The sequence below is a fragment of the Furipterus horrens genome, unplaced genomic scaffold (genome assembly GCF_987537825.1).
Source record: "Furipterus horrens unplaced genomic scaffold, mFurHor1.1.pri manual_scaffold_2, whole genome shotgun sequence".
Taxonomy (NCBI): Eukaryota; Metazoa; Chordata; class Mammalia; order Chiroptera; family Furipteridae; genus Furipterus; species Furipterus horrens.
The window spans coordinates 134,588,446-134,610,194 of record NW_028327172.1 but is presented as its reverse complement, the minus strand read 5'-3'; the positions used below and the strand labels follow the sequence as shown (position 1 = coordinate 134,610,194).

The 21,749-nt window shown below is 38.8% G+C and overlaps 1 protein-coding gene and 1 pseudogene across 2 annotated transcripts in view; one reads left to right on the top strand and one right to left on the bottom strand.

Annotated features, from left to right (window-relative positions):
- The window catches only part of ITIH5 (inter-alpha-trypsin inhibitor heavy chain 5), an 88,902-nt gene that overhangs the window by 29,348 nt on the left and 37,805 nt on the right, over window positions 1-21,749 (top strand). For both annotated transcript variants that reach the window (XM_090266482.1, XM_090266483.1), the window contains 2 exons: window positions 17,086-17,255; window positions 17,979-18,095. In XM_090266482.1, the coding sequence (XP_090122608.1) occupies window positions 17,086-17,255; window positions 17,979-18,095 (287 nt within the window). The remainder of the gene's footprint in view (window positions 1-17,085; window positions 17,256-17,978; window positions 18,096-21,749) is intronic.
- Window positions 6,257-7,343, bottom strand: LOC150019543 (18S rRNA (guanine-N(7))-methyltransferase pseudogene; annotated as a pseudogene).

The window sequence follows — 21,749 nt, the reverse complement described above, 5'->3', positions numbered from 1 at the left end:
CTGTATCAGGATCGTACATTGAATCGTAAATTAACAGGCTCCTTCTCAACTTATGAGCTAATTCTATGAGGTGCAATTTGGAAGCCAAAGAAAGTATTATACTCTCTGGATTATTAAAATGTTAGCTCATGTGCTCAGAATTCATGTAACTCATGGTTCAGAATCTAAAAGATGACAAGCTAGTGTACAGTGAGAGACAAGACTGCCTCTCTTGCCCCCAATCCTTCAGTTCCTCTCCCCTAAAATATTCTGGTTATTTATGGGCTCAATGGAAAGAGTATTTGGAATTCAGACTTTCCTAGGACCTACTTGAGATCTGTTATCATCTGAAGGCAAACACTGAGTAGCTAGTCCACCTATGTGATTGGTTTAAGGCTGCTTATTTTATTCTCTGTGTTAAAATCTCAAACTCCCTATTGTCCCATGGCCCCCAAATTACTGCCTGTTTCATGATTACAAATATTTTTTTTGACAGAAAATTTTCATTTGTGATGAGATTCCTAGTGGATAGTAGTAAAATAAAATGAGATAAAGTAAGAAATAAGGTACCTTGCCTGTTTTATTCCTTTTTGCTTTATATCAGTGACTTCAAACTTGGCTATACCTTTATAGACACTTGGAGAGATTTTAAAAAAGAAGAAGAAATATAGATGACTGACTTCTACATTAAACACTTGAATTAGAATTTGTTGAGGTAAGCCTAGGTAGCTGTACATTTTGGGGTATGATATTATATGAATTTATATAGAGAAACTATATGAGCACTTTTAACATGTTAATTTATTCATAAAACTAAAGAATAATACTTATTTTTTTTCTACCACTAAACAGGCATGGTACTATGACTTTCATAGTCTATTAGAGCACAGTTTTATTGAGATTCAGTTTACATAGCTTAAAATATATTCATTTCAGGTGTCCAGTTCATTGATTTTTAGCGCATTTATAGAGTTGTGCAACTATCATCACAATTTAATCTTAGAATATTTCTATCACCCCACAAAAATTCTTGTATATCATCGCAGTCACTCCTTGTTCCCACCCCAGCCCCAGGCAACTACTAACCCATTTTCTGATTCTAAAGATTGCAGATAGCTCTATTTTTAAAAGCCTTCCTGGTAGTCTGATGCTCAGTAAATGTTGGGAACCCTTACTTTGGACTTCCCAGCAGAATTTAGGGACATTAACTATGCCAAGATCTTGACCTGCAGAAGCAGCTTTTAAATTTAAAAAGATTATTTATTTAATTTTGCAGGCCCTCAGAATACTCTCACTTTTAATCTTTATTAAAATGTGCATCATTCTTCTTTTTACCAACATGTTTTTACTATTGGATACAGGCCAACCTAAAATTACACAGTTGGTGGGAAGTAACTTTATCCCGTATCCAACTTCTGCTCATCAACATAGAAACTTGAGATGCAAAAGGCTAGTGCAATCTTTCTAATAGTCTCAAGCTCAGTAAACTAGGTATCCCATCTTCCCTTGGAAAAGACAAACCTGATTATATGATACATTTTGCTGTCAAAAGAAGTTTTCTACTTTCCTCAGTTCCCACCACGGCTGCCTGGACCTGTGGGAATTGTTCTTCTCCTACTCTTCTCACTCTTACCCTCACCACTGTGAGAGAAGATGCTCTTAACCTCTTGAAGCCTGGCTTAGTGTTTGCCTTTATCCTGGCTTTTTCGTACAGCCTGGTTTCTTGCTTTCAAGTGTTCTTTGGCATTAGTTCCTACCCTTTTGTTCCCTGAGACTTTCCCTGGGCTGCTGACTTTGTTTCCAGGCCTCCCAGCTGGAGTTCCCAAGAAATCTTAACTCCTCAGCTCTGTCAAAACTGAGGGACTCATGTGATGTTACCCTAATTTGACATTTAAAGGAAGTTTTAATTTCAGGAATGAGGAGACTTTCATAACTGTCTTGAGATTCTTTTTTTGTCTGGTTCACCATTGAGGGGTGATCCATACTCAAGAACACAAAAGAAAGACAAAGAATATCAGCTTGGCTTTAAAAAAATATTCTAAAAAGACAATCTACAGAATGGAGTAAAATATTTTCAAAACATATATCTGATAAAAGTCTAGTGTCCAGAATATATATAAAGTTCTTACAACTCAAACACAAAAAATATAAACAACCCAATTAAAATATGGGTAAAGGACTAGAAATATACATTTCTCCAATGCAGTTACACAAATGGCCAGCAAGCATGTGAAACGATATTCAAAACAATTAGTCATTAGGGAAGTGCACATAAAAGCCACAATGAAATATCACTTCAAACTCAGTAGGATGGCTATAATAATAATAAAAAGAAACAAATGGAAAATGAGTTTTGGAAAAAATGTGGAGAAACTGAAACTTACGTACATTGTTGGTGGGAATGTAAAGTGGTGAAGCAACTGTGGAAAACATTTTGATGGTTTCTCAAAAAGTTAAACATAGATTTACCATATGGCCTAGCAATTTTTCCTAGTATACGCACAAAAGAATTGAAAACAAGCAGCCCATGTGTCCATTAGTAGATGAGTGAATAAAAAAACTCTGGTGCATTTACACAATGGAATACTACTCAGCCATAAAAAAGAAGGAAATCTTACCTTTCTGCAACAGCATGGATGGACCTGGAGAGTATTATGCTAAGTGAAATAAGCCAGTCAGAGAAGGACAAATACCATATGATGTCACTTATATGTGAAATCTAATGAATACAATGAACTAACAAACAAAATAGAAACAGACTCATTGAGGGGAGGGAGTAGGGGGCTAGTGAGAAAGGTGAAGAGATTAAGCAAAACAAACAAACAAAAACAAACGAACAAACCCTTGTAGACAGACAACAGTGTGGTGATTACCAGAGGGGAAGGAGGGTGGGGGGAGGCTGGAGAGGGTAGAGGAGGGGATAAGTGATGATGGAAGGAGACTTGACTTGGGGTAGTGAACACACTATATACAGATGATGTGTTATAGAATTGTGCCCTTGAAACCTATATAATTTATAAACCAATGTCACCCCAATAATTTTAATTTTAAAAGAACTAAAGCTGTTACAATTTTATTAGCTATTGAAATAATCATTCAGTAATAGCTTGCAGATCCAAGTGATAAAAGATGGGATGTATGCTGGCTTGTTATAGAGAGCTGAATATCTGTTGTTGTAGTTTTTCAAGATGCCTAATGTGCTGCTCCAGAAACACATTCATTTGCATTTCATGATCAGGACAATGTAGTTTCTCAGGTTTATCCTGAATGCTTGTTTGCTGCTCTGTAACATATTGTACAATAACTGTTTATCAGTCTCCTGTAACTTACTGGGTAATTCTGTAACAGAATTGACCTTTGGTTTTAAATCACTCTGCACCTAAGACAAAAACATCAGAAGATAAAAAGGAAGAAAACAGGTATTCAAATACTTGTACATAAATGTTCACAGCAGCACTATTTACAATAGCCAAAATGTGCAAGCAGTTCAAATGTTCATCAGTAGATAAATGGATAAACAAACGGTGGTATATCCATACAATGGAATATTGGTCATCCATTCAAAGGAATGAAGTACTGTATATGCTACAAAATGGATGAACCGTGAAAGAAGCCAGACTCACAAGGTTCCATATTTATGATCCACTGATATTAAATGTTCAAAATTGACAGATAAGTCCATAGAGATGGAAAGCAGATTGGTGATTGCCAAGGCCTGGGAGAGGAAGGAATGGGGAGTGACTGCCTAATGATTATGGAGATTTTTTTGTGGGGGGCATAAACATGTTTTAGAACTGGATCGAGGTGGTAGTTGCACATTGTGAATATATAAATGCCAGTGAATTCACCTTTGTTTTGTTGTGTTTTTTACAAACTGTTACTTTTTATTTCTTTTTAAAAATTAATTTATTGTTGTTCTATTACAGTTGTTGCATTTTCCCCCATTGCTCTCCTCCCTGCCCCCCCATTCTTTCTCCCACAGTCAATCCCTACCCTTGTGTTGTCCTTCAATTCACTTTAAAGTGATAAATTTTATGTTATGTGAATTGAATTGTACACTTATTTCAAGTGGTTAAGTTTATGTTACATGAATTTTACCTCAAAAACATAAAATGAAAAACCTTACATATTAGGTTGTGAGAATCCCACTTCATCAAGCGCCCTGGAAGTGATGTTGGCTGTGCGCTCCAGCAGTTAGCTATGTGTCCTTTACATGCCTAGGAAGGCAAGTAATAGGGCTGGGGGAACTCAGTCTACGGCTTGCTTTTTATTGTATCACTCCTGTGTAAGCTCACTATAAATTGTCGACTTTCAGGTAATCCTGAACACCAAGGAAGCTTAAATAGAAAGAAGAGAACCACTCAGAATATAGTTTCATTACCTTTGACGTTAGAAAATGAGGCTGGTGACTGTGCAGCTGTCTTTGAGAACAGGTTAATGCTCAGCCATAGGTCCTGCAAGATCAAGTCACCTCTGACTGGAGAACAGCACGTCTTCAGTAGATGCCCAAGAATGGGGTCAACTTAAATCTGTTTTAAAATTTTGTGTTTTTCTTTCTTTGGTCTGTCAGCCTCACAATTCTGCCTTTTGTTGCAAAGGTTTCTAAGGATTGTATTTCAGGCACCTAGCATGGTGCCTGTGATAGAATGGGTGCTCACTAAAAATTTGTAAAATGAATTTAGGAGTAACAGCTGTTGGCAATGGGAAGGCTGTTAGGTTTTTAACATTTTCCTAGTTTCGGTTGGCTAACTTTGCCAGCTCTTGGGTGTAGATAATATTTTGTTGTGAAGGAGGTATTAGGAGACAGAATTTTGTTCCAGAAGACTGGTTACAAAAATCTAGATCTCATTTTCCTTTGCTAGGTTGCAGGATAAATTATAGTTGCTCAGTTAAATTTGAATTTCAGATAAACAATATGTTGCATGCAACATCTGTGACACACTTATACTAAAAAAGTCATTTGTTGTTTATCTGAAATTCAAATTTAACTGGGCCTCCTTTTTATTTGCTAAGTCTGGCAGCTCTGCCCTATTAAAGGGCTGCATTGAGACTGATCATTCACCCCAGTTCTAGTTGCCTGTTGCTGTGTCCCCAATCCCCCACCCTAATCCAGTGTCCAGGCTGCAGCTGAAGGGCATGGCTCTGTTTGGCCTCTGTACATTTGCCAGGAAACAATCTGGTTGTTGTGTGAGGAATTCCAGCATTGTTCAGTGCAGAAATTATTCAGGTATGAATCATTTGGCTCCATAATTGGTTTTGTTTGGTTTGGTTTTTAATGCCGACATGAGAACTCATTTTATCTTGTTTGTTCTGACATTGGCTGTAGTTAGGTCAGGGCCAGCTGTGAGCAGGATGACTCAGAGAGACCCAGGCAGGTGGCCTTCTCTTTTTAACTTGACATTGGTGAGCAGCTACTCCTCTCCAGGAGACCTCTCATTGTTGCTTCCTTTTCCTTGCTGTCTTAGTTTGGTGTGTGAGATGCGATGTTGTCTGGGCCTATGGCACTGACCAGTAAGTACAGCTGTGGCTGACACCAGCCGTGGGTCCAGGGCATGTGACATGGGTTATTGGAGTATCTACCACACCCACCAAAACACTTTCAAGGTGATCCCTTCAAGGGGCTCCTCTATTCATCTGCCAACTGCATGCCAATGTGTTGAGTCACCTCCATGTTAAATATTCAACAAGCTTGTCTTGAGTTCTCACCATGGTCCTGGCACTGTGCTAGATGGTTGGAACCTGAAAGTATCAAATATGTTTTCACTGCCTTTGAAGAACTTAGAGTCAGCAATTTTTTAAAATGAAAAATGTTTTAATTATGATAAAAACATATAACATTAAATTCACCATCTTTTTTTTGTTGTTGTTGTTGTTGTCCTCCTTGTTTATGCATTTATTAGTTGTTTCTTCTATGTGCCCTGACCTGATGGAGCCCTCAACCTTAGCATATTGTGATGACACTAACCAACCGAGCTACCTGGCCGGGGCCGGATAATACCTTCTGGCAATAGGGAAACCAGAGATTGGGCAGCATCGGCAGCAGCTTTAGGCCAGTGGGTACCACAGATACATTTCATCCTGACCATCCTTCCCAATTTCATTTGCCTGCTGTTATAACCCTATAGTAACCTATGTATGTTCCTTGTAGGTTAAAAGAGTACTTTCATTTAAGTTCTTTAAACCTAATTTGGGCCCATGGAATCAAGGAATCAAGTGGTAGCTCCCACCAACAGAGGTACTTAAATTTAAGATCACAAAAGCTGGAAAATGCCAGAGATTCCACAAAAAGTGGTTTATTGTTTTTAGAACAAAATAAGATGCTCTTAGAACTTTAAGAAGAAAATACTTTTAGAACTTTCTAGAACTTTCCTAAACTATTTTGTCAACTAATGAAGTAAACACTTCAATATATAAAACTTTCCAGAAGCAAATGCCTGAGCTGGATGGCACAGCTCACAATTGTGTGGACCCCAAGCTCTCCCATCTGATGCAGCTAACTGCTTAGAAGCAGGGCTTGCGCTTGCGGCCAGTGTACCGAGTGTCAGGTCTGACTTCCGTGCCCTGACGTCTGCGGCGTTCCTTCTTCTCCAGCACCCAGTCACGGCTCTTCTTCATCACCTCACTCTTTGCAACCCTGTATGGGACCCTCTTCTTCATGAATGTGGATTGCCTGGCCTCCTCTTCATTCTTAACTTCATCCAGGCCCTTTGGCAGAAGAGTTGATGGTCCAGAAAACAAACATAGGTAGAACTTCTTTGCTTTGGCACTGTCGGGGTAGTCCACCACCACACCACCAGTAAAGCCAGCCTTAATGGCCTGGGTTGTAATCAGCTCCAACTGCTTTGAGTTTTCAGGGTATACCTGCAAAACAGCTCGGGCTCCACGGACCAGAACAGAATAAAGAGAAGTAAAGAAGTAGTAGAGGCACTTGGCTGGGTTGTCAGACTTCTTGTTAGCATTACAGAGCCACTGCACAGCAGAGATGCTGATACAACCATCAAAGGAGCCTGGTTTGAAGGGGATGCCCTGGCCCATGTCCCCCAGAAGCAGGTCTCCTTGTATTTCTCGATCCAAAGCTGCATCCAGCATGGCAGGACTGATGTCGATGCCCACCCAATAGTGCCCCTCATCTGAGAGACAATCTCCACTCAGCCCAGTACCGCAACCAATATCCAACAGGTAACAGGGCTTATCAGGTAGATAAAGGAGCTCCAATGCTTGTTCAGTCATCTTAGTCTGGATATCAATCATCCTAGAGTTGCGTAAGTATTTCTGGGCTTCATTCTTGTCGTAAAACAGCTCCAGGGGTCCCCCATGCTCCGGTCTGCGTCTGCCGCAGTCCATTGCCAACCCTCAGCAACTCGACTGTCCTAAATTCACCATCTTAACCATCCACTTCTGGGAATATATCTTAAGAATCCCAAAACACTAATCAGAAAGAATATATGCATCCCTATGTTCATAGCAGCATTATTTGCCATAGCCAAGGTCTGGAAACAGCCCAAGTGCCCATCAGTAGATGAGTAGATAAAAAAAAAGTTGTGGTACATTTACGCAATGAAATTCCATGAGGCTGTAAAAAAGAAGGAACTTTTACCCTTTGCGGCACCATGGATGGACCTGGAGAACATTATGCTAAGCAAAAGAAGCCAGTCAGAGAAAGACAAATACCCTGTGATCTCACTCATACCTGCAATCTAATTAAGGAGACAAACTGATGAACAAAATAAAACTGGAGGCATGGGTACATGGAATGGAATAACAGATCTCAGAGAAGGAACTGGAAGAGATTAGCCAAAGAACATATATGCATATATGAGAGGGGACTCAATAAAATTAAACTTATTTATAAAAAATTGTATATTTAGTCTTACATGTTTAAACTTCAGTCGCCTTCAAAGTACTCTCCAATTGATGCAGGACACCTATCAAGATGTTTCTTTCCACTGCTCAAAAAGGTTTTTGAACTTGTCAATTTTGATGCCTTTTAGTGCTTCTGCTGTTTTTTGTTTCACCTCTTCCACATTGGCAAAATGTCTCCCTTTGAGGACTTTTCTCATCAAGGGAAACAGAAACAAGTTGCTCGGGGTGAGATCAGGTGAATGGGAGGGTGGAGTATGGAAGTTGTGCCATTTTCTGGTTAAAAACTGCTGAACACTGAGTGCAATGTGGGCAAATGTGCTCATAAATCACCTGTTGTGAAATGGGCAAATGTGTTGAGTCTTCAAAAATAAATAAATAAATAAATAACTGAAGACAGATGCAACCTCTCACAACATCAGCTGGTACACTGATACAGATGGGTTCCTAGAACACTCTCCCAGTGGGGGATGTCTTTACTACAAGGGGCCTGCTCTCCAGAAGATAATTCCAGGTTTTCTTGGGTCCCCCTTGTATGCATAGCCCATAGACACAGACAACAATGTGGTGAAGGCCAGGAAGGAGAGGGTGGCTGGGGGGAGGGGGGTAAAGAAAGGGGAGAAACAGGGGACATCTGTAATAGTGTCAACAATAACAATAAAAGATAAATAACATTTCTTAAAATGTTTTTTATTTAAAAATTTAAAAAAATTACAATTTATATTCAATGTTATTTTGTTTTAGTTTGTTGTACAGCACAGTGGTTAGCCAATCATATACTTTATCAACTGTTCCCCTGATATTTCTGTTACAGAAACAGGGGAGTCCAAAAACAAACCCCAGAGTTTGCGGCTAGGAGATAGGGAGCAGGAAGCAGCTTTCAGGATGCCCTTGCATGCCTGGAGCTAGTGGCTGGATACATTGTTGCAAAGATCTGCTTTACTTCCAAGACTCAGGAAGATGGGAGGGATCTTGGACTGTGGGCTGGTACAGAAAAAGCAGACAGAGCCTACGTAGGGTTCTGTGAATGGTCAGAACTGTTTGCCCCCCCCCATGCGTGAGAGGAGGCAGGGAGGAAGAGAGAAGCAGCTGCGGACATTTTGGGCTGGCTCTGGCTCTGGGAGGCTCTCTCTCTCGGGCTCTCTCTGGCCCTCATGCCCTCACTTTCTGGCTCTTGTGGGCTTCCTCCAGCTGGCTTGGAGAAGGGGTCTCCAGGCGGCTTTAAGAAGAGGCTCTTGCCAGGCTGCTTGGAGAAGGAGAGGAGATCCATGCGGTTTGCAGGAAGAAGGCAGTTTGCAAAGAGGCTGAGAATCAAGGCGGTCCTGCATTGAGAGCTGGAGGGCACCACAGCACAGAAAGGACCTCCCCAATCAGAACTGAGTGATTGGCAGCTGCTGGTAAAGCTGAACTGTGCCTAGGAAGGAGGGAAACGGTGTTTCTGACTTTCCTAAGACTGGCCAGGTCTGGGAGGGGGAGGCAGGACTATGTGTAAATAAACAATTCTTTTTCTTTTCACCAAACTCTGGTATTCAGAGTTATAATTCTGGCGGCGGGCAATCGGGCCCCTAACTAAACAGCCCGTGGGTTTTGTTTCAATCAAAGCAGCCCAAGAGTTTCTGTTACATTTCCAGTGGGCACCATACATAGTTATTGCAATATTATTGACTGTGTTTCCTGTGCTGTACTTTACATCCCCATGACTATTTTGTAACTGCCAGTCTGTACTTCTCAATCCCTTCCCCTCCCTCTTAGCCAAGTGTATACAGTTCAGTAGTGTTGTGATTCACATTGTTATGCAACCAATCTTCAGAACTTTTTCATCTTCCCAAACTGAAACTCTATATCCATTCGACAACTTCCTGTTCCCCCTTCCCCTGGCAGCCCACTATTCTACTTTGTCTCTGTGACTTTGACTACTCTGAGAAGCACATATAAGTGGAATCACATAGTGTTTTTTTTTTAATGGCTTATTTCACTTAGCATAATGAGGTCTAAGTTCATTCATATTGTGGCATCTGACAGAACTTCCTTCCTTTAATGGCTGAGTAACATTCCATGGTATGTATAGACAACATTTTGTTCATACATTTATTTGTTGAAGGAACTTGGGTTGCTTCCACTTCTTGGCTGTTGTGAATAGTGCTACTATGAACATGGTATATGGGATCTTTGAAATTCTGCTTTTAATTCTACTGAGTGTATACCCAAAAAGGTGGAATTGCTGGATTACATGATAGTTCTATTTTAAATTTTTTGAGGCACTGCCATATGGTTTTCCATATCGCTATAATATTTTACATTTACAACAGTGCACAAGTGTTCCAATTTTCCACATCCTCATCAACAACTTGTTATTTTCTGGGTTTCAAAAATATTTATAGTACCCATCCTAATGGGTGTGTAGAGTTGACAAGTTTGAATAATAAAAGAGAAAACCCTCTGTAAGATTGACTCTATAAAATGACACCCAGGCTTTCTAAATAATTGGCCCATGTTTTGCCTACATGCATGAGGACAAGATATAGAAATTTAACAGAAATCTCGGTCTTCTACTCACTCCTTTGCTGCTCTAGCACTGCTCTTGGTGAGCCTCCATTCAGTTCAGTTTCAAGTGCTTAGAGCAGCAATTTCAAGTATTTGAGGTCTTCAATAGACAAAAAATGGTATTTGGAAGGGATAATGCATGCTATCTCCTTTTAGAATGTATGAGATAGTTCCATTGTTTTCATGGATAGTTCTCTGAGGAAGTCAGTCAGATAGGGAAAACAGACTTAGTAATATATTATTTTAGCAAAACAGAGCATTATGTAAGTAGTGAAAAAAACTAATTTGCTAAAAAATCTGGCCCTGTCCAGTGTGGCTCAGTTAGTTGGGCATTATCCCACAAAGCGAAAAGTTGCCAGTTCGATTCCTGGTCAAGACATGTGCCTGGATTTCAGGTTCAGTCTCTGGTTGGTGCGTGCACAAAAGTTAACCAATTGATGTTTCTCTCTCACATTGATGTTTCTCTCCCTCTCTTTCTCCCTCCTTTTCCCTCTCTCTAAAAACAAATAAATAAAATCTTTAAAAAAAAGAAATCTGGGCACACCACAATTATAAAGTGATAAAGTCGGATTTAAACTCCTTCAGCTGTAAATTTACATTATTATTTTATGCTATATGTTGCTGTCATATCTATGTGATGTTATTTTCCTAAAGGATATAAAATACCAAATATGAATATAGGGAGGAAAATCCCCTTCCAAAAAGAAAACTATATATATAATAAGGGGCTTTTGAAGGTATTTACTGAAAATTCTTTCTCATCTTCATTACCTCAACTTTACCACTTTCTCTTTCCTGAAACCTAGCCAGTATTTTTTAAATTGAGTTATAAAGAAATACAACATTATATTAGTTTCAAGTGTACAACATAATGACTTGATATTTGTATATATTATAAAATGGTTATCACAGTAAGTCTAGTTAAGATCCATCACCATACATTGTTACAGATTTTTTTTCCTTGTGATGAGAACTTTTAGGATCTACTTTCTTAGCAACTTTCAAATATGCAATACAATATTATTACCTTTAACCACCAGGCTGTACATTACATCCCCATCACTTTTTCTTTTAATACTCTGTTGATTTGCTTGAATTGTGTCTTTATTACTACCATCAAAGGGTAGTTGCCCAATTATTCACAGTATTTTTGACAGCTGTATATTTAAAAGACCTCCCCACTGGAACCCCGGGTGAGCAGGTTACATAAACAAACACAATTTAGTCTCTTTTCCAAGGGGAAATGAGCAGGCAGTGTTTGTTTGGAAATCCTTTTGTAAAATCACCAGGTGTTGGCTGCTTTTCTCCAACTGTAGGCAGCCCCAAGGTCCACAGGAAACAGAGGCCAGGAAATCCCTCTGTCAGTTGACCCCAAGGAGTGTAACTTCCAGCTGATGTCCTTGTGTGTAGTTCTTTGCTCCTGAGTCCTGTCACCTTTAGACATTTTACATAGCAGTTGGCTTCATTTTTCCCCATGTGGTTCTTTAGGGAAAGAATGTTTACTTGTTAATAACATCCTTGTTCCAGGACAAAACTAAGGACATATGATTTGTTCTCTTCACTGTTTACACAAAATATATGAAGTGCTTTGTCATTACAAAATGGAATCAATGGGAGAAATGTTTAACAACACTTGTATGCATGCTTCTTAACCTTATGATGATGCCTTGGAGAATCTGGTGCAAGCTATAGACTCTCTAGAAAAAATAAACATGTATGCTTTTATGCAAAGTTCTGTATATAATTTTAGGGGGCTCTTGGAAAGCTACTAACTGCATTATACTTTATAAAGCTTGTTCTCTATATAAACATTCTCAAATTCTTGTTATGAATGTTTATGATGATGTGCCTTTTTTCCCTCCAAATAATGATTATTTGTTTTTACTAAGCTCTCAGTGGTGTAGAGAAACCTATTATGGCAAAACATAAATTGTACGTTATCAAATAATATTTTAAACTCATGAGTTGCCTTGCATCCTAGACAGAGAGGACAAGAAGCTAATTCTGAAGGGGAAGGGGCTGGGGGCTAATATGTGTTCAGCACCAAACTGTGTGTCAGGCACTAAGCTCAGTCCTTTATATATGTGATCTTGCTTAATTTTGACAATGATTCTCTGATGTGATTTACTCCAACTTAACAGATGTGAAACTGAGGTGTAGACATACTAAATCAGTCATTTTGAGTCTGTCATACCCTAGAGCACACTTTTTAAAGTATTACGTGGCTTCTAAAATAACATATTTTTAATTAAAATATACTGGGCTTTAGACAGAAAGATAGCATCATGGGGATGCCGGTGACCTGAGAAGCAGGGATTCACCTTTTGTGAATCTCACCGAGGACACACTGGAGACAGATGTGTGCCACTGAAGGTTGTCTTGCACGCGACCACCGATACCTGGATTAAAACAGAAAGTTGACATTAGAAGACTCAGCTTTCTTCAATTCAGAGCAATTGCCACACTTCTGCCTCTAACCAAGTTGGCATGAAGGACAGAAAACCAACAGGAGGAAAAGATATGTGGGTTCTCATTAGAGAAGTAGGTCAGAGTCTCAGTCCTTTGGTCTGCTCCCAACCTCTTCCTTTGCACTCTTCATTATCTTTAGAACATATCCCGTGACTGCTGAGGGCCCTGCTAATAAAGCTCATTGTGCTTATGAACTATTTTTGTAGGGGTCAGCAGCATTAGTCCGAATTCACAGTAAGGAAAAACTGAATAGTCTTATTCTACTTTGGGATTTTGGTCAGTAATGGTGGTGCAGCCTATACTAACCTCATTGATTTAAATATTTACTTCCTCCTCTAATAAAAAGAAGAGTTTTGTTTTTTAGAGAGATTTCTCTGGAATATTTTCCAGCCAACTTTTTTCTTTTTATAGGGAGTGGAAAATTCACCAGATCACACTGACTATTTGCCACTGATCGGTGGAAGTCAGCCTTGGGAGCTAGGCATCTCAGTGAGTGACCAATCTGGGAATCAACCACAATTATGGGCATATAAAATAAGCCTATTTAGAGGATTCTTATGAATTTTCATCATGAACTAGCAAACAACAGAGGTCAATAGGAAACCAAAATAATAATACACTATCCTTTCTCATGGGTTATATCAAAGAGCCTAGTCAAATGAATTATGAAGAGGGAATTATAGTTTTTCATTCTCAGTGCTTTTATTCAATCATGAATGGTATTAATTCAGGATGGTTGTAAAGGGCATTTCAATGAGAGATTTGAGACAAGAAAAAGTAGGTACATGCTGACAATACAGAGTCAAATCTTAATTACAGGAATGTACAATGTTAGTGCTGCCCAGTTACATAGACCAAGAGCACAAAACCATTGTGTCTGTGCAGGAACCAAAATCATCAGAAAAACTTGTTAAAATACTAGGGTTCCAACTCCAGAGTTTCTAGTTGGTCCCAAGAATTTATGTTTCTAGTAAATTCCCAGGTAACGCTGATGATGCTGGCCCAAGACCCCATCATAAAAACTGCTCAGCACCATCCCTGCAGGTGACTGAGTCACCCCGGCTTGGCTCCAACACTTCTAATGAGATGAGCTGTGAAAGTGACCTCTGCCAACAGGGCATGGTTCTTAGAGCTTTTACTGATGCTGCATAAAGAGTGCTTTTTGGTGACTCTCCCTAATGTGAGTTCCGCCAACTAGAATTCTCTGAACACACCTAATCTATTCTGCTATCCAACTCCCAATGACTTAAATATTTAAAAAATTGGAGAATACATAGGATAAAGTATACATCTTATGTGTACAGCTTGATGGATTTTTACATATGAATACACCCATACAACTACTTCTAGGTCAAGACATAGAGTGTTTCTACCACCCCAAATGTGGAAACACTCCCTTATACTCTTTCCCAGTCAGTCCTCACCCCACCTCCAAGGGTAACCATTATTCTACTCCAATTTCTGTGAATCGTTTATGCTGCTTTTAAGTTTTATGCAAATGGAAGCATAGAGAATATATACTCTTTTATGTTATGTTTTACTCAAAATGACTGAGATTCAACCATGCTGTAAATAGCAGTAGTTCCTTCCTGTTTATTACCTGTAGTATCCCAAGTTTGACATGTTGAACTGTCTTACATTTAATTCCTGGTCCTTCTTTTATTTTTTTATGTATTTTAGGTTTATAATAATATTAGCTAGCAAAACTGCTTACCATGAATCAGAACGGTGCTAAGTACATTGCACCACTTAATCTTTTCAATAGTGTGAGTTTGATAGACCATTAATCCATTTTATAGATGAGATAACCCAGGCTCAGAAACTTGCCCAAAGTCGCATAGATAATAAGAGGTAGAGCCAGGGCTGAGTGCAGGTCCTTCTCATTCATTCCTGATCCTGAGTTTTTAACTAGTGTATTATTATGCCTTACTCTTGGTGCTTTACCAACAGTCACCAAAGAAATGAAAGATTGATTTGGGAGAACAAGCAAGTTTCCTTCTGTTTCAAGGATCTTTCCTTTTTCAACCTCTTTTCCTTCTTCCTGTCTACTGGTTCTAAGGCATCATCAACCAGGCTGGTGAACTGGAGGCTGGCACTTGTTGCTGTGCCATCAAGATGTTTCCAACACCTTCTTCATATAAGCAAATCTATTAGAAGCCTGCGATCTTCTATACAATGGTCAGTTTGCTGGCTGTCTGATCACTACCCCAATTTCTGCCTTTGATAAGTGCAAATAATAGAAGACTCAGTTTTGCTCTGTGGTTCTTCAGGTTATACCTAAATTGTTTCTGAAAAACAACTGCTCTGTTGAAGGAGATGTTTAACTTCCTTTGATTTTAATGTCTAATAAAACTTTAGCAGAAGGAAGTATATTCTTAAATACAAATTACCATGGGTGTATATTATGCTTCATTTCCTTTTTTATTTTTATAATTAAGGATGGAAAATTGCCAGTCAGCTTACTCCATAGTATCAACTTAAATAGATTTTAAAAATAATCAGATGCTTTGCAGCAGTTTTAAGCCTGGTTTTGATTCAGTATCTGGATAAAAATTCTCCACATATACTGATATTTATGCATTCTTCACTTTATTTTCACATTCTTTATTGTGTAAGCAGACCTCAAAAATTTGGACTTCTGTTTCTGAATATAAAGATATGATGGTATTTGGATTTGTAAAGGTAGGTAGTCTATACAATGATTCCTTGTGTCCTAACAGGAAGTAAAGGTTGGGAGTAAAAAATGGGATGGCTTTGCTTAATGTCATGTCACTAACTTTTCTTAAATCACATAAAATACATTTATCTGTTTATCTTTCCAGAATTCTAATTTATATTCTAAGATTTGTGCTCAGGAAAGCATTGGGACAGTTCTATTTTTAAGAGCCATAAACTGGACAAACAGTATGGTAGGGCTACCAAATGATTTATGGGGGAAGGTTGTTCTTTATGGAAGAATTCCATGTGGAAGTAATGGTAGAATCAGAAACTACCCTTTTACAACTCTAATGAAACAGTGGGTCTAGACAAACATTATCAGCAACTGGTAAAACTATTAAGTGAAAGATTGATGAGGACTGCATCATGAGTGATGACAGTATCGGAGCCCATCATCAATTTTACCACTGCTAAAAGAAGACAAGTAGATATTACATACCTTCTGATCTGATAAAGTAGTAAGTAGTCAGCATAACCTTTGAAGTGTTCTTGCAAATGGCATTGAGCCTGACCAAGCAAATAGCACCCTTCAGTTCTACCAACCAGAGTACAAAGAAATATAGGGGATTGAGTTGTGGTTCTCAGCCTTGACTGCACAATAGGCTCAAATGGGGAATTTTAAAGTCCTGGTGTGTAGGCTGTGTCCCAGATGAATTGAATGAGCTCTTGGCCTAGGAATCAGTATATTTTCTAGCTCCCCTAGATGTTACATACAGTACAAGCCAAGGCTGGAAATGAGGGTAATAGAGGAGCAAGTTAAAAGTCAGGACAGGAAAACAAACGGAAATGCAGACTGTGAGAAACTTTGTAGGACAAATGACCAGCGTTTTACAACACATTTATGTAGCAGTAGAAAAAAGGCAGAGGTGGGTGACACAGATTAAAGGAGACTTAAGAATCATAAACCAAATGTGATGCAGGGACTTTGTTTTGATCCTGATCCCAACAAACCAACCATTCCAAGACATTTTTTCTTAAGAATCAGGAAAATTTAAATAAAGACTGATTATTCAACCATAATAAGTCATTGAGCATTAATTTTATTATTGTGATAATGGTTTTATAGTTATGCTTAAAAAGGTTCTTACAGTTTGAGATTCATACTGAAGTACATATGGATGAAATATGATGAGTGGGATTTGTTTTTTAAATACTCTAGCAAAATATGGTGAGGTGATACATTAAAACAGACACAAAAAACTGGAAAAAAGTCGATAATTATTAATTTTTGGTGATGGGTGAGTGAGGGTTTATTTCACTGTTCTCTCTACTTTTGTGTGTTTAAAAAGTTCTCATAAGGACAGATTTAAAAGGAAACATGAAGGTGAACTATAATACATGCTAATGTATTTCATGCATTGTGATACATTATCAATATGAAGTCTAGGAAGTTCAGATGGAAATAAACTGCAATAAAATGAAGTCTAACCCTCTGTGTCACCGCAGAACAGTCCTTTTTTTCCCCAGAAAAATATTTATATATTGTTACTAATTATGTTTATATGCTCTATGCAGATGATGCTGGGCCGCCTCCTTCTACTCTTATCAATCAAAATGAAACTTTTGCCAAAATAATTTTTAAGCCTGGTGTGGTACAACAAGCCAGGATTGCGCAAAATGGCATTTTAGGAGATTTCATCATCAGATATGATGTCAATAGGGAACAGAGCATTGGAGACATCCAGGTAAGGGTTTGTTGTTACTCTTTCATGTTTGTTGCTTGATACTTTCAGACTCAGAACCGGGGATTCTAATACTTACCTAAAGCAGAGAGAACTTTCTGATTTTTAGGAAATTTGTTTTAACCCAAAATGTATTTCCAAGGAGACGAGTGGTATTCCCTAGCTGGAGGCTGAGGGTATATATTTCCTGCTTCAGTTATCTGGAGAGCAAATGAAACCTACAATTTTCCATGTGGTGTGTTAGATGATGTTAGAATTTTAGTTCTTCTTCAATTTTAATTAAGAGAATGGTCCCTGACTCATTTCCCTTTAGGTTTTATTGCTCCAGAGACAGGATGGGAATATTAAAATGTATTACTGTGCACCCAGAATGTAGACAGCCTTCTTGACATCTCAATTTGTAAGATGCTTGATAAAAAGAAACAGATAATTAAAGAGGCAGGATTCTCAAGTGGCGAGTGGCAGAAGGGGGTGGACAATTTAAACTGAATCAGTCAACATAGTTGATAAAACTTTAAGGGATGATTTTATCCTTACACAGATTAATTTAGCAATTTGTTCTCTTGAAGGGATCAGGACCATGAATACTTTTGCTCTGACTACGGAATCTGACCTGAGACACTGTTTCATGCTATCTTTAATTTTTAGAAGTTCCATATACTATTTTAGTTAGTTTTTCTACCTATTCTGGGCACTACCGTTTATACTTTCTTTCCCTTCCAACAGGTTCTAAATGGCTATTTTGTGCACTACTTTGCCCCCAAAGACCTTCCTCCATTACCCAAGAATGTGGTATTTGTGCTTGACAGCAGTGCCTCCATGGTAGGAACCAAACTCCGGCAGGTGAGTCAGTGACAAATGCCCATTTTTCCCTCTTTCACTTTTGCCTGGGACAATGATGTGTATAAAAGTCAACTGATGTGAAATGTCTTCTTTACCACCCAGCCGTTGCTGCCTGCAGAGGGCATTCCTGATCTAATCAGTTAAACCATTGACATAGACTATCATTTCAGCATGGTGGTCTCAGAGAACAGAGGGATATGCTATAGGAACATCTGGAAATAAAGGGGACCACAGAAGGGATAATGTGAGTGAGACAGGACTATACTGAAAGAGCCACTAAACAACACTGTTGATGGAATAATTCTGGTCAGTAATGACGTCCTTCAAGAGCAATGGAATAGATTCATTGGCAGCCCCCTTGTCCTATTCTTAGAACAAAGGAACTATATCTCAATAATTCAAGACTGATATTTTCACAGTACTTAAGATAAATCTTAAAATTCTAGGGATGGGAGGAAGCTCAAGGATACATGTAGTCTATACTGAAAATTGTAATTTATTTTGAAAATACAACTATATACTTTTTAAAAACAGACCAGTGGAAAAGGCTATTTCTTATCTTACTCTGGTAGCCCAAATATCAGAAATTTGCATTTATAATATATTTTCAACTCATCACAGAAAACGAAGAGCTGCTGGCTGCCAGACCAATTAATATATCTACATTTATCAAAAACTTAGATCTCAGCTTTTGTTTTTAACTCATATCTATTTTTATCAAATAATAATGAATATAATGAGTAAAATAGTATCTTGAACCTATGAGAACCTTCTCTCCCACCTGTTTCCACTCCTAGGTCCCACTCTACAGACAGTCGAAACTGATTCTTACAATAAACTATTGTACATATTTTCTCTATTATCACTTATAAATGGCTTCTTTTGCCATTTATATTTTAAAAATCATTTAGTATATTAATCTCTTCATGGCATTTGTTTTTTCTTTATCCCAAAATAATGAAAAAAATATCAAAATGTGATGTAAAGATTGGTTTTAATTATTTTCTTTCAGAGGGCAGCCAAATATAATTTATAAATAATATAGGAGGAAGGTAACATCCGCTGGAAGTCAGATTCTTGTAGTTCTTAAGCATCACATTCTTGTACAGAATTCAGCCCACCAATGCCTCCATTTTATTGCCTTGCTTTCCTTTTGCATCACTAACCTTCCATGTGTTCTTAACTTTTCTTTTGCCTGAAGAACTCTCATAGGTATCTTTTAAAATATAGATCTACTGGTAAAGAATACTGTCAGCATTTGTCTGCAAACTATTGATTTCACTCTCTTTTTTAAAAAGTATATTTTATTGATTATGTTGTTACAGTAGTCCCAATTTCTTTTCTTTTTACTCCCTTCTTCCCATTACCCCCTTTCCTCCAGCAGTCCAACCCCCCCCTTAGTTCATGTCCATGGGTCATGTATATAAGTTCTTCGGCTTCATCCTTTCCTATCTTATTCTTAACTCCCCCTGTTTATTTTGTACCAACCAATTATACTTCCTAGTCCATGCACCACTTCCCTGTTTCTCTCCCTTCCCTCTCCCAGCTGATAACCCTCCAAATGATCTCCACACCTACGATTCTGTTCCTGTTCTGGTTGTTTGCTTATTTTGTTTTTGTTTTTATTTTTTAGATTCAGTTGTTGATAGTTGTGAGTTTGCTGTCATTTTAATGTTCATAGCATTGATCTCCTTTTTCTTAAATAAATCCCTTTAACATTTCATATAATAATGGCCTGGTGATAATGAACTCCCCCAGTTTTACCCTGTCTGGGAAGCACTCCATCTGCCCTTCCACTCCAAATGATAGTTTTGCTGGATAGAACAGTTCCAGCTGTAGGTCCCTGCTTTTCACCACATTGAATACCTCCTGCCAGTCCCTTCTTGCCTACAAAATTTCTCCTGAGAAATCAGCTGACAGTCCTATAGGTACCCCTCTGTAGGTAACGTTCTGCCTCTCTCTTGCTCCTTTTAAGATTTTCTCTTTATCTTTAACCTTTGGCATTTTAAATATGATGTGTCTTGGTGTGGTCCTCTTTGGGTCTAGCTTCTTTGGGACTCTTTGTGCTTCCTGGACTTGTATGTTTATTTTCCTCGCCAGATTTGGGAAGTTTTCCTTCATTATTTTTTCACATAAGCTTTCGATTTCTTGTTCTTCTTCTTCTCCTTCTTGCACCCTATGATTCAGATGTTGGCACATTTAAAGTTGTCCCAGAGGTTTCTAAGCATCTTCTCATTTTTTTCAATTCTTGTTTCCTCATTCTGTACTGGTTGACTGTTTTTTTCTTCCTTATGTTCCAAATCATTGATTTGAACACCAGTTTCCTTCTCTTCACCATTGGTTTTGTGTGGATTTTCCTTTGTTTCATTTAGCATAGCCTTCACTTCTTCCCTTATGCGTTTGCCATACTTAAGCATATCTATCAACTCTGTGAGCATCTTTATCATCAGTGTTTTGAACTCTGCATCTGTTAGGCTGGCTATCTCCTTGTCGCTTAGTTTTCCCACTGGAACCTTGATCCATTCCATCTTTTGGGCCACACTTCTCTGTCTCCTCATCTTGATGGGCTCTTGTGTTTATTTGCCTCTGTGTTAGGTAGAGCTGTCACACCTGTTATGTTGTAAGGGGCAGAGCCTTAGGTATTTGTCAGTACAAGGTGACCCATTTCAACACATTGTGACGCCGTATGTAGGGCAGGAGTCTGAGAGAGAACAATACTGCTTGCTCAGCACTCGCCCCTTTTCCAGACACTTCTCCCACTTCTGTATGGGACTGGCACCTCTCTAGTTGTTGCCCTGGTTGTGATTCCCAGAGTGGGTGGGTATTCGAATGTTCTAGAGCCATGGGGGCCCTTTAAACAAGCGGACTCTGCTGAGAGACCAGCAGTTTCTGCCTCCGCCCCAACCCCCACTGTTTTGTACAGTCAGAAGCAATGAAGCTTTATTTTCCCCAGTGCTGGAACCATGAGCTGTGCGATCTGGTCTGGTGCTGGGAGTGCTCCCCAGGTGTCCCTCTCATCTTTTAAAAATGTGTGACTATGCTTTCCGCTGCCCTGCCACTGCTGCTGCTGCTGCCGCCACCACACCACATCCTTTCTGCCCTGGCTCTGCCCCTCCTACCTGTTTGGATGAGTGTTTCTTCTTTATATCTTCGTTGGACTTCCATGCAGCTCGATTTTCTGGAACTTCTGGTTGTCTCTAGTTTTGAGGTAGTTGTATTCCTTCTTAGTTGTGGAGGGAGATGCTGTGTGTCTATCTAGTCTTCCATTTTGGCCGGAAGTCACACTCTCATTTTTTAAGGATACTTTTACTGGTATGAAATTCTAGGTTGGCAGTGATTTTCTTCTAGTCCATTGATGATAGATTCCACTGTCTCCTCTCCTGGCTTCCACTGTCATTGTTGAAAAGTCGGTTATATTTTTAACTGTTGTTCCTTTACAGGTAACTTTTACTGTCAACTGCTTTTAAGATTGTCCTTTTGTCTTTAGTTTTCTGCCTGAAGTTCCTAGGTTTTCATAAATTTGAGGATTCATGGGAAAATCCACAGCCATTTTCCTGAAATTGCTTTGCCTTAACTTTCCCTTCTGGGACCCAATGTTAGATTTCTCTTTCCATATCCTATGTTTCCCATGCTCTCTTCTATTTATTCCAAATT